A 14143-nucleotide genomic window follows, 5' to 3' on the forward strand; every position below is an offset into this window, starting at 1 on the left:
GATACCTGTGTGAAATGGCAGTGTGTATATTCCTTTGCATCCGAAAGGATTAAGTAAAAGGTTGCATGAAATCCAAGCAAGTGTGCGGCCAGCGCGAGTCACTTACCCTCAGGAATGTACTTTCCCCAGCCGAAGAAGGGCGGGAGCGACCACGCGATGGCGTAGATCCAGGCGAAGAGGACGAAGAGGGTGGCCCTTCCGGAGGTCAAGGGCGTTCCGCTCACGCCCTTCACGATCACGTTGTACCGGTCATAGGAGATGAAGGACAGCGTCCAGATGGATGCGATGCCGGTGATGGCCCCTGCGGGAGAGTTCAGGAAGTGAGGACCAGTTCTTGTTATCGGTAAAAGGAATGATTCCTTGAATAGAATTTCACGCTTGCTTGTAGTTCAAACTAAATGTCAACAGCATTAGCAAAAGCAATGTCTGTGTCGCCCTTGCAGACTGACTTACCGAAGAAAGCATAGATCTCGCAGAAGGTCTCACTGAACATCCACACTCCGCCGCTGAAGCAGTTGTAGGTGAAGAATGGGAACTGTGTCATCAGCATGAGGAAGTCGCTGATGGCCAGGTTGAGGACCAGCTGATTGGAAGGCGTTCGCAGGAACTTGTTCTTCAGGTAAAGCAGGATCACCAGCCCATTGCCTGTGTAGAAAGTAGCTTTCAGTAATATCTGTTTGCATCATGAGAATATAATCAGCCAATAGTGGGATATATATACATATATGATGAAGCAAACAGATATTACGGAAGCAGCTTTCTGCCTGTGCAGAAAGCAGCTTTCAGTAAAATCTGTTTCCTTCATAATGCGAGTATGCAAGAGGTTGACATTGTTGTTAAAAAGGACATAAGGACAGTAGTGGCACCCTAGGTAGAGGCACTAACCAAAGAATGAGAGACAGCCCAGGATGATGTACATGCAACCAAGCACATAGTGCCACATGGGGTTGACCGGAGGGTAGTTGTTCCAGTGAGGGTGGATCATGTGCCGGATGTTCTCTGGTACCAGGTCCACCACGGTGACACCCTCAGGGTACCCGAAGACAACCTGAGAGGTGTAGGCCTCTGCGTGAGGGCCGGAAGCGTTGGCGAACACCATCTTCTCAGCTCTGAAAAGATTACATTAAGATCATATAGTTAGATGGAATGCATTTATCTGGAGCTTAAATTAATTGATATGTTTTGTTATTACAATTGCTATTATCATGACCCATGAATTCAATACTAAAAGGTTTATTTTACTGTACACTGGTAGATTTACATGAATTAGCACAGATGTGTATATATATATATATATACTGCCGCGGTGGTCCACTCGATAGAGCACTGGACTCCGACCCTCGTGATCCAAAGTTCAATTCCCTTCCAAGGCAGCTATAAAAAATGCCTGCACTCTGACTATTGGCTCAAGCCTGACCTCACAGTGAGAAAATGACATATCACCTTGAGAAGTCAAACGCAAGTGTCGTAGAGAAAGTTGCTGCCGTGGCACAAGTGTTAGCACGCCTAACCACGGTTGATTAGAAAGGGCATCCAATCAGGTAAGGGTGGTACTACCAAATGATCCCTCAATAAGAAATTGAGACTTAGATCCTGCAGTGGAATAAATGGCTGTTAAACAAACGAACAAATATATATATTTGTGTATATGTATTTTTATATATATATATATATATATATATATATATGTCCGAGACAACCCTGGACTGAGGAGGCCTGTGGGACGACCGAGAAGGTCGTGGCTTGGGCAGATCGATCAAACCTGTCGTGAGGAACTAGAGATGGGCCGGGACCCTGCCTGGCGGCTCCCCATGAGGGACCCTCGCAGGTGGAAACAAAAGGTGGATGCGGCTATGCGCCTTTGCCGGCGTTAGCCCCAAAATGATGATGTTGATATATATGTATATACATATATATATATATATTTGTTTGTATATGTATATGTATAGGTATGGATAAAAAGTGCTAAAAATACTAGTGAGAAGTGATCAGTGATTGTGTGTGAATATATAGAGCTTATAATCCAACCAAAATAGAAATAATAATTCATCTAAGCGTCTCAAAAGTCTAGAAAATTCAATATTGGACCATGCATTTGTGGACCTTTTAAACTAAAGTTAATGCCAGAAAATGCCAACTAGAAATGTTAGGTTCCATTACCGTGCTAAATTAGTTCATAAGCTCCCAATGCCCATCGCAAGTGCCACAGTAGATAGAAACAGCGGTAAAAAATAATAAATAAGTAATAATAATAATCTCCCCCCAACACTTCTGATACTTAGGCCAATGTTCATGGGAGTATACACTTATGTAGTGACCAGGCCCATGCGTTACTGCTCATAAGTCCACACAAGACAGGGCCAACTGGAGGGGCTTATCAGTGGCATCCCAGCTAAACTACTCCCCCTCCCATCAAGATACACCTAAGCCAGTAGGTGGGAGGGTAACTTGGCTGTCTACCTCTCAATCAAGAACCATGACTGCACAAAAAAAGCAACGGCCCTCATTCCCTGGAGGCGAAGGAGCCCCTGGTTATGGCGGCGATCACGATCGCTCCGGAACAGAGCATGCTAAAAATCTCCGATTAAGAACAGGTCGCCCCACATTGACGAACCTTTGCACATATAAGGACAATGAGAACTTAATACAACTTACTGGTATTACTTGAGGAAGTCTGTCATTAAATGGGATGTTGTAGGACTGTGAAATTAGAAGATTTGGCGAAGAACAAAAGATACTAAATAAAGGACACATGCTCTATTGTAGAGGTAAACCTCAGAGTAGCAAGCAAGAATTAGGGGTATGTTTCTTAGTTCACAAACGTTTAGAAAAGAATATTGTGGAATTATATAGTATACGCAAAATAATGGTTTCAGTAACAGTAAAACTAGATAATAGGTACAACTAAAAGATTGTTCAATTCTATGCTCCAACCTGCAGCCACAGTGATGAAGAAATAGAGAGCTTCTATGAAGATGTTCATTTAGCCAGCAAGAGAGTGAAAACCTATTTCACAATAGTTACGGAAGATTTTAATGCAAAAATAAGAAAAAAGACGAAATCAGAAATCGTAGAGGGAATCATGGAATAGGCACTAGGAATGAGAGGAGGCAAATGCTAGTCGATTTTGCGGAGGTTCAATTATTCAATATCAGGAATACGTTCTTCGAAAAAAGAAGTTATTATAAAGTACATGTTGGCAGGGACTGTAGAATGGCCAAATTAAATAAATATATACATATACGCACATATATATATATGCATATATATATATATATATATATATATATATATATGTGTGTGTGTGTGTGTGTATATATATATGTGTTATATACATACATACATAAATTCACACGTGTGTGTGTGTATATATATATATATATATATATATATGTATGTATATATATATGTATACATATGTATATATATATTCTATAGAGAAACATCAGGAAGCGACTAGAAGCAGATGTGCTTTACGACTGGAACGCCCCCTGGCCTGGGACTCACCTCAGGGACACGCCAGCAACTGAAGAGAGGTGTGTTTCAACGACCGCTGGAACGACTGCCTGACTAGCTCACGGCGAAGAGGCCACTCGAGAAGCTGCATTTATACTTCTGTCTCCTTGCGAAAGCTTGGCTAATCCCATTAGCCTAAACGCTCTGAAGAAAGCAGAGAACACTTTGTATGTTCTTTCTTTCTCTATCTATCTATCTGTCTATCTCTATCTCTTGACTCTTGACCAAAGGCTATACTTAAGGAGATCAAGTACTGATGAAAAGGATTTGTCTTAACGCATCTTACGATTTGTTCTTTTGGTTATCAGTTTGAATAAATTTGTATGTTTATAAATGAGATATATATATGTTTATGTATGTTTGTGTGTACATATACATACATGTATGTATATGCATGTATGTTCATATATACATATATATTATATACAAATATATATAATACATCTACATATGTATATATAAGTATATATATATATACATATATATATATGCATGTGTATATCAACATACATCTATATTTATCTGTATATTGGTATATGTGTGTGTGTATATATATGTATATATAAACATTTATATACCTATATATATACATATATGTATGTATATGTATAATACATATATTCATATATGCATATATAGGTATATATGTTTATGTATATATACATATATAGACCTTTATATATCCATACATTTATGTATAATACATGCATACATATATGCATATATAAGTATATCATCATCATCATCATCAGCCTGGGTCAATCCACTGCAAGACGTAGGCCTCCCCCAATCTGTTCCATCTTTGTCTGTCTTGCGTCTTTTGCTTCCAGTCTTGGCCCGCAAATTTCGTTATTTCGTCGCGCCATCTTGTCATAGGTCTGGCCCTTGGCCTCTTTATGTTATCTATTATCCAGTCTGTTACTTTCTTTGTCCATCTGTTGTCCTGTCTCCGACATATATGACCTGCCCATTGCCATTTTTTCTTTTTGATGTTCCCGATTATATCTTCTACTTTTGTCTGTTCCCTGATCCACGTCGCCCTCATCCGATCTCTTAGACTAATTCCCAGCATCAACCTCTCCATCCCTCTCTGGGCACTTATTAGTTTCCTCTCTAGTAATTTGGTTGTAGTCCATGTTTCTGATCCATAGGTCATAATTGGGAGGATGCATTGGTTAAAGACTTTTCTTCTTAAACATAATGGAAAGGAGCCTCTTAGTATGCTACTGTGTTTGCTCCAGCCTAGACTGATGCGTCGCTTAATTTCCTCTTGGCTAGATGTGTTTGTCTGTATGAGTTGCCCTAGGTATATATACTTGTCTACCACCTCTAGCGCTTCACCTTGAACAAGTATATGTTCGAATTGAACTCTACTGTTGAACGTGATCTTAGTCTTTTGCCTGTTCATCCTAAGTCCGACTTTCAGGCTTTCTCTATTCAGATCATTTATTAGTTGCTGTATTTCATTTGCAGATTCACTGAAGAGAACAATATCATCTGCAAATCTTAGATTGCTCAGGTATTCAACCTCTATTTTGATACCCTTCACGGTCCATTCTAGCTTTTTGAAAATTTCCTCAAGGCAAGCTGTAAACAGTTTTGGTGAGATGGTATCACCCTGTCTAACACCTTTCTTAATTGGGATTTTATCGGTTTCTGTGTGGAGCTTGATGGTTGCTGTCCCATCTTCGTATATATCTTCTAATAGTTTACAGTATACCTCCTCTACTCCCTGTCTTCGAATAGCTTCTAGTACTGCTGGTATTTGTACAGAGTCAAATGCCTTTTCGTAATCAATGAATGACATACACAGGGGTTTCCTATATTCGTTTATTTTTTCTCTTATTTGGGTAAGCGTGTGTATGTGGTCTGTTGTTGAGAATCCACTGCGGAAGCCTGCCTGTTCTCTAGGCTGGTTAGAATCCAGACAATCAGAGATGCGAGTTGTGATGATTTTAGTGAACAGTTTGTAAGTAACTGAAAGGAGACTTATGGGTCGGTAGTTTTTTAGATCCATTCTGTCCCCTTTTTTATGAATCAAAATAATTGTTGCATTTTTCCAGGCTTTCGGAGTTTTTCCATTGAGAAGGCATTTGTTTAAAAGATTGGCTAGTTTCACTGTTGCAATTTCCCCTGCGTCTATTATAAGGTCTATACTAATACCGTCGTCACCTGGTGTTTTCCCGCTCTTCATGCCTTTAAGCGCTCTACTTATTTCTTCTGTTGTGATGTTAGGTACTTCTCTAGTTACCGCGTATGTATGTATGTATATGTATATGTATATATGAGACCGCGGTGGCAGAGTGGTTATAGCATTAGACTCAAAGACTGTCATGGCATTATGCGTTCGAGATTTCGAGTCACCGGCCGGCGCGTTGTTCCCCTGGGAAAGGAACTTCATCTCGAGTGCCGACAGTCTACAATCCAGCGGCATGTCCCGTGCCGGTCCCAAGCCCGGATGAATGGGTAGGAAGGGCAGGAAGTCAAGAGCATGATGCAGATCATTCCGCTTTGGCGAGCCTTGAGGGGAGAAGCTGAAAGAAAGAAAGAAAGAAAAAATATATATATATATATATTTGTGTGTGTGTGTGTGTATATAGATATATACATACATATCTAAATATATCTAAATATATATATATATACAAGCATACATATATATATATATATATACAGTATATATGTCTATGTGTGTATAATGTGCATATATAAATGTATATATATGTATATATGTACATTTTAGAATCCTCATGGATTTCATCTTCAAGTCTGAATAGGAAAGGCGGAGGAAGGAGTAAAAGAGGGAGAGAAGAGAAGCACAAGGTAACCACAGGGCAGGTGAGGACATATATATATATATATATATATATATATATATATATATATATATATACATATATATACATATATATATATATGTATATGTATATATATGTATGTATGTATATGTACATATATGTATGTATGTATATGTACATATATATACATACATATACATATATAAATACATATACATATACATATATGTACATACACATACATATATGTACATATACATAAATACATATATGTACATATACATACATACATATATATACATATACATATACATACATACATACATACATATATGTACATATACATACATACATATATGTACATATACATACATACATATATATACGTATACATAAATATATATGTATATGTATATATATGTATGTATGTATATGTACATATATGTATGTATGTATATTTACATATGTGTATGTATGTATATGTACATATATGTATGTATGTATATGTATATGTATTTATATATGTATATGTATGTATATATAGGATGGACTCCCATAGCCTGTGGCGATCAATGGATTGAATTTCAAAGCAACGGTCAGGCATTACTATCGTATCTAAATAAGACTAACCCAAAATTTGCAAATCCGTGCATGTGCACATGTGCGTGCTTGCTTTCATGTGTGTATAAATGCACACACATGCACACGCACACAATGCATGCATGTATAGATGCACGCACGCACACCTGCAAACACACGGATTTGCAAATTTTGGGTTAGTCTTACCTAGATAGGATAGTGATGCCTGACTGCTGCCTTGAAGTTCAGTCCATGTATTGTCAAAGGCTATGGGAGTTCACCCTATACAAAACAACTGCTGCCTTGTAGTTCAATCCGTGTACGGCAAAAGGCTATTGCTATACGAAACAATCCACTGCCTTAAGGTGTATATATAAACCGTATCGGTCGACGCCGTTCCTTTGGATCCATCAGCTTCGTGGCGAGAGGGAGCCTGCTGCAAGGGCAACAGCCCACTCCATACATTCTTTCGCCCAGGCATGGACTCTACCTATACGGGAATGGGTAGACTCAATAATACCATAGTCGACATCGACTGAAGGTGGCCGTCGACATATATATATGTCGATGGCCACCTTCAGTCGATGTTCACTATAGCATTATTGTCTCATATATATATATATATATATATATATATATATATATATATACGCACACATAAATGTGTGTATGAATATAGTGTGTGTGGGCATGTATTTATGTTTGTATATGTATATGCATACACATATGTGGAAATATGCATGTAAGTGTATATCTCACTCTCTTTGTAAACATATAAGTATATATATGCGTATATACAAAGATATGAATGGTAAAACACCTACAATGCAAAAAACAAGATTTACTGAAAATGAGACAACAGTTTTGAAATCCACCTGGATTCCATTTTCAGATCTATATATATACATTTATATATGTGGGTGTGTGTTTACACTTATATATGCGAATTTGATTTGTAAATGAAAGATCTTTCTCAGTTGCAAGGTATATTTCAGTCGGAGGGAAGGTTAACTACTGTCTAAAATAATTTAGTTATGACAGTACATAAGACAGCAAAACAATCGAACGTGACGTTGGCGACGTTTGAAACCATGATCCGAAAAAAAATTCCTGTCATCATCAAAGATTCCGTCCGACTTCATGAGGCACACAAATCAACATGAACTGCAAAGCCTCTCATGTTTCCGCCTGACTAAGTCTTCCTTGTGTTCAAGTAGATCAGAACGCCTAAGCGTCCTCCTTGGCTTCCTTCGTCTCGATGGACTTGGTGTCAGACTGGGAGGAGGAAGTCTCGGTGTTCTCGTGAATGCAGAACCAAGGCATCTGCTTCTGGAGGGCCTGAGGGAAGGAGGTATGGAGGGCCGGTTAGCAGTGCTTCCGAAAACATTGAGTCTCACAGAATTCTCTAAACTATTTCAGGTAGCATCCTCAAGGAAGAGGTATTCAGGAGAGCCTAGGGTGGTATTGCGGTTGCACATCACTTGCTTTGTATCTCAGTCGTTAGAAGATAAACAAAAATATTAATTTTTTGAGTGTAGTGGTTATGAAAACGTTTATTTTGGTTTGGTTGGGTACCACAGTATCCGTTTCGAATTTATGACTAGCAAATATTGCATTGACCCTGTTTCATTATTACATATAACATTGTAAGCTCCAAAATACTGGTTTTATTAAGGGATTTACCACTCTGAATTGAACTCAACATATATATATATATATATATATATATATATATATATATCCCACTATTGGCTGATAATATTCTCACTCACCAGTCTGAATTTAGGATGGTTGATGGCGTAGACGATGGGGTTGTAGCAGGCGGAAGACTTTGCCAGCAGGGCGGGCAGCATGGTCACGAGAGGCGTGATGGAGCCCTGGTCGAAGAACAATCCCTGGAGAGAGAAAAAACATGTTCAGCGAAGGCCGGACTTTGCAACAATGCAAGTGATAAAGCGTCAGAAGCAACGTGTTGGAAGCGAGAGATTGCGCTTACCTGGACGACGATGGCGGCGTAGGGTGTCCAGCAGACCACCCACAGAGCCACGTTGGTGCAGGCGACCTTGGCGATGCGCACCTCGGCGGACTGTGCCTGGGCATCCTGTCACGGGCAGTGAAGTGATTCAGTAAAAGTTATTGGCATTTCAGTTGTTTTACACATGTAGAATAGGAATATGAGGTTCACTGGCCTAGTAAGTGGAAGAAGGTTTACCTGGTTTGACCTGAGGTTGGACACATTCATCTTCTTGGCCTGCTCCCTCATGGCGGCCTCGTGGGCGAAGATGGCCTTCACGATGGAAATGTAAGAGAAGACGATGGTGAAGAGAGGCACGCAGAAGTCGAAGACGAAGATGCTGATTCCGTAGGTTCGGAGGTTGTCATCGCGGGTGAGGTAATCAAAGGAGCAGGAGTCCAGGATACCTGTGTGAAATGGCAGTGTGTATATTCCTTTGCATCCGAAAGGATTTAGTAAAAGGTTGCATGAAATCCAAGCAAGTGTGCGGCCATCGCGAGTCACTTACCCTCAGGAATGTACTTTCCCCAGCCGAAGAAGGGCGGCAGTGACCATGCGATGGCGTAGATCCAGGCGAAGAGGACGAAGAGGGTGGCCCTTCCAGAGGTCAAGGGCGTTCCGCTCACGCCCTTCACGATCACGTTGTACCGGTCATAGGAGATGAAGGACAGCGTCCAGATGGATGCGATGCCGGTGATGGCCCCTGCGGGAGAGTTCAGGAAGTGAGGACCAGTTCTTGTTATCGGTAAAAGGAATGATTCCTTGAATAGAATTTCACGCTTGCTTGTAGTTCAAACTTAATGTCAACAGCATTAGCAAAAGCAATGTCTGTGTTGCCCTTGCAGACTGACTTACCGAAGAAAGCATAGATCTCGCAGAAGGTCTCACTAAACATCCACACTCCGCCGCTGAAGCAGTTGTAGGTGAAGAATGGGAACTGTGTCATCAGCATGAGGAAGTCGCTGATGGCCAGGTTGAGGACCAGCTGATTGGAAGGCGTTCGCAGGAACTTGTTCTTCAGGTAAAGCAGGATCACCAGCCCATTGCCTGTGTAGAAAGTAGCTTTCAGTAATATCCGTTTGCATCATGAGAATATAATCAGCCAATAGTGGGATATATATACATATATGATGAAGCAAACAGATATTACTGAAGCTGCTTTCTGCCTGTGCAGAAAGCAGCTTTCAGTAAAATCTGTTTCCTTCATAATGCGAGTATGCAAGAGGTTGACATTGTTGTTGTAAAGGACATAAGGACAGTAGTGGCACCCTAGGGAGAGGCACTAACCAAAGAATGAGAGACAGCCCAGGATGATGTACATGCAACCAAGTACATAGTGCCACATGGGGTTGACCGGAGGGTAGTTGTTCCAGTGAGGGTGGATCATGTGCCGGATGTTCTCTGGCACCAGGTCCACCACGGTGACACCCTCAGGGTACCCGAAGACAACCTGAGAGGTGTAGGCCTCTGCATGAGGGCCGGAAGCGTTGGCGAACACCATCTTCTCAGCTCTGAAAAGATTACATTAAGATCATATAGTTAGATGGAATGCATTTATCTGGAGCTTAAATTAATTAATATGTTTTGTTATTACAATTGCTATTATCATGACCCATGAATTCAATACTAAAAGGTTTATTTTTCTGTACACTGGTACGTTTACATGAATTAGCACAGATGTGTGTGTATATATATATACTGCCGCGGTGGTCCAAAGTTCAATTCCCTTCCAAGGCAGCTATAAAAAATGCCTGCACACCGACTATTGGCTCGAGCCTGACCTCACAGTGAGAAAATGACATATCGGCCTGAGAAGTCAAACGCAAGTGTCGTAGAGAAAGTTGCTGCGTGGCACAAGTGTTAGCACGCCTAACCACGGTTGATTAGAAATGGCATCCAATCAGGTAAGAGTGGTACTACCAAATGATCCCTCAATAAGAAATTGAGACTTAGATCCTGCAGTGGAATAAATGGCTGTTAAACAAACGAACAAATATATATATTTGTATATATGTGTGTATATATATATATACATATATATATGTCCGAGACAACACTGGATGGAGGAGGCCTGAGGGACGACCGAGAAGGTCGTGGCTTGGGCAGATCGATCAAACCTATCATTAGGAACTGGAGATGGGCCGGGCCCCTGCCTGGCGGCTCGCCATGAGGGACCCTCGCAGGTGGAAACAAAAGGTGGATGCGGCTATGCGCCCCTGCCGGCGTTAGCCCCAAAATGATGATGATGATATATATGTATATACATATATATATTTGTTTGTATATGTATATGTATAGGTATGGATAAAAAGTGCTAAAAATACTAGTGAGAAGTGATCTGTGATAGTGTGTGAATATATAGAGCTTATAATCCAACCAAAATAGAAATAATAATTCATCCAAGCGTCTCAAAAGTCTAGAAAATTCAATATTGGACCATGCATATGTGGACCTTTTAAACTAAAGTTAATGCCAGAAATTGCAACTAGAAATGTTAGGTTCCATTACCGTGCTAAATTAGTTCATAAGCTCCCAATGCCCATCGCAAGTGCCACAGTAGATAGAAACAGCGGTAAAAAATAATAAATAAGTAATAATAATAATCACCCCCCAACACTTCTGATACTTAGGCCCATGTTCATGGGAGCATACACTGATGTAGTGACCAGGCCCATGCTCATAAGTCCACACAAGACAGGGCCAATTGGAGGGGCTTATCAGTGGCATCCCAGCTAAACTACTCCCCCTCCCATCAAGATACACCTAAGCCAGTGGGTGGGAGGGTAACTTGGCTGTCTACCTCTCAATCAAGAACCATGACTGCACAAACAAAGCAACGGCCCTCATTCCCTGGAGGCGAAGGAGCCCCTGGTTATGGCGGCGATCAGGATCGCTCCGGAACAGAGCATGCTAAAAATCTCCGGTTAAGAACAGGTCGCCCCACGTTGACGAGCCTTTGCACATATAAGGACAATGGGAACTAAATACAACTTACTAGTATTACTTGAGGAACTCTTTCATTAAATGGGATGCTGTAGGACTGTGAAGTTAGAAGACTAGGCAAAGAACAAAAGATACTAAATGAAGGACACATGCTCTATTGTAGAGGTAAACCCCAGGGTAGCAAGCAAGAATTAGGGGTAGGTTTCTTAGTTCACAAACATTTAGAAAAGAATATTGTGGAATTCTATAGGATACGCGAAAGAATGGTTTCAGTAACAGTAAAACTAGATAATAGGTACAACTAAAAGATTGTTCAATTCTATGCTCCAACCTGCAGCCACAGTGATGAAGAAATAGAAAGCTTCTATGAAGATGTTCATTTAGCCAGCAAGAGAGTGAAAACCTATTTCACAATAGTTACGGAAGATTTTAATGCAAAAATAAGAAAAAAGACGAAATCAGAAACCGTAGAGGGAATCATGGAATAGGCACTAGGAATGAGAGGAGGCAAATGCTAGTCGATTTTGCGGAGGTTCAATTATTCAATATCAGGAATACGTTCTTCGAAAAAAGAAGTTATTTATAAAGTACATGTTGGCAGGGACTGTAGAATGGTCAGAGGCCAAATCAAATAAATATATACATATACGCACATATATATATGCATATATATATATATATATATATATATATATATATATGCATATATATATATATATATATATATATATATGTGTGTGTGTGTGTGTGTGTGTGTGTATGTGTTATATACATACATACATAAATTCACACGTATATATATATATATATATATATATATATATATATATATATTCTATAGAGAAACATCAGGAAGCGACTAGAAGCAGATGTGCTTTACGACTGGAACGCCCCCTGGCCTGGGACTCACCTCAGGGACACGCCAGCAACTGAAGAGAGGTGTGTTTCAACGACCGCTGGAACGACTGCCTGACTAGCTCACGGCGAAGAGGCCACTCGAGAAGCTGCCTTTATACTTCTGTCTCCTTGCGAAAGCTTGGCTAATCCCATTAGCCTAAACGCTCTGAAGAAATCAGAGTAAACTTTGTATGTTCTTTCTTTCTCTAGCTATCTATTTATCTATCTCTATCTCTTGACTCTTGACTCTTGACCAAAGGCTATACTTAAGGAGATCAAGTGCTGATGAAAAGGATTTGTCTTAACGCAACTTACGATTTGTTATTATGGTTATCAGTTTGAATAAATTTGTATGTGTGTGCTTGAGGCTATATGTTTATAAATGAGATATATATATGTTTATGTAATGTTTGTGTGTATATATACATACATGTATGTATATGCATGTATGTTAATAAATACATATATATTATATACAAATATATATGATACATCTACGTATGTATATATAAGTATATATTTATATATATATATATATATATATATATATATATATATATATATATATATATAGAAGTATATATATATGTATGCATTTGTATATCAACATACATCTATATTTATATGTATATAGGTAAATGTGTGTGTGTGTGTGTGCGTGTATATATATGTATGTATATGTATATATGTATATATATATATATATATATATATATATATATATATATATATATATATATATATATACACATTCATATACCTATATATGCATATATGTATGTAAATGTATAATATATACATACATATATGCATATATAGGTATATGTGTGTATGTATATATACATATATAGACCTATATATATCCATAAATTTATGTATATGTATAATACATGCATACATATATGCATATATAAGTATATGTATGTATACATATACATATATGTATATATGAGACCGCAGTGGCAGAGTGGTTATAGCATTAGACTCAAAGACTGTCATGGCCTTATGAGTGCGAGAGTTCGAGTCACCGGCCGGCGCTTTGTTTCCCTGGGAGAGGAACTTCATCTCGAGTGCCGACAGACATGGGAGTCCACAATCCAGCGGCGTGTCCCGTGCCGGTCCCAAGCTCGGATGAATGGGTAGGATGGGCAGGAAGTCAAGAGCATGATGCAGATCATTCCGCTGTGGCGAGCCTTGAGGGGAGAAGCTGAAAGAAAGAAAGAAAGAAAGGAAGGAAGAAATATATATATATATATATATATATATATATATATATATATATTTGTGTTGTATGTATATATATAGATAGATACAAACATATCTGAATATATCTAAAGATATATATATATATATACACGCATACATATATATACTGTATATATGTCTGTGTGTGTAT

At 39.2% G+C, this 14143-nt stretch overlaps 2 protein-coding genes across 2 annotated transcripts in view; both read right to left on the minus strand.

The window, feature by feature from the left end:
* Window positions 1-3557, minus strand: part of LOC125044315 (compound eye opsin BCRH1-like) — a 4972-nt gene extending 1415 nt beyond the window's left edge. The window contains exons 1-5 of the mRNA XM_047640914.1: window positions 3508-3557; window positions 886-1109; window positions 454-645; window positions 107-301; window positions 1-5 (exon numbers count right to left, since the gene is read on the minus strand). The exon at window positions 1-5 is cut by the window's left edge and continues 204 nt beyond it. Coding sequence (XP_047496870.1) covers window positions 1-5; window positions 107-301; window positions 454-645; window positions 886-1099 — 606 coding nt within the window. The 5' untranslated portion in view covers window positions 1100-1109; window positions 3508-3557. The remainder of the gene's footprint in view (window positions 6-106; window positions 302-453; window positions 646-885; window positions 1110-3507) is intronic.
* A 4305-nt stretch (window positions 3558-7862) lies between these two features.
* LOC125044314 (compound eye opsin BCRH1-like) lies at window positions 7863-12798 on the minus strand. Its single transcript, XM_047640913.1, has 8 exons — window positions 12761-12798; window positions 10195-10418; window positions 9763-9954; window positions 9416-9610; window positions 9106-9314; window positions 8890-8994; window positions 8666-8788; window positions 7863-8231 (listed from the first exon to the last, which is right to left on the minus strand). Exons 2-8 carry the CDS (start codon window positions 10406-10408, stop codon window positions 8121-8123), a joined length of 1149 nt encoding a protein of 382 aa, XP_047496869.1. The 5' UTR covers window positions 10409-10418; window positions 12761-12798; the 3' UTR covers window positions 7863-8120.
* Window positions 12799-14143: the final 1345 nt, after the last annotated feature.

The sequence above is a fragment of the Penaeus chinensis genome, chromosome 35 (genome assembly GCF_019202785.1).
Source record: "Penaeus chinensis breed Huanghai No. 1 chromosome 35, ASM1920278v2, whole genome shotgun sequence".
Lineage (NCBI taxonomy): Eukaryota > Metazoa > Arthropoda > Malacostraca > Decapoda > Penaeidae > Penaeus > Penaeus chinensis.

Bases quoted from the DNA above. Each gene is read 5' to 3' on its own strand.
- LOC125044314 (XM_047640913.1), bottom strand. From the start codon at position 10,408: ATGGTGTTCGCCAACGCTTCCGGCCCTCATGCAGAGGCCTACACCTCT. The intron at 8,995-9,105 runs GTAAACCTTCTT...TGCCCGTGACAG, and splicing joins CCAACCTCAGGTCAAACCAG to GATGCCCAGGCACAGTCCGC. The intron at 8,232-8,665 runs GTGAGTGAGAAT...TCCTTCCCTCAG, and splicing joins ACCATCCTAAATTCAGACTG to GCCCTCCAGAAGCAGATGCC.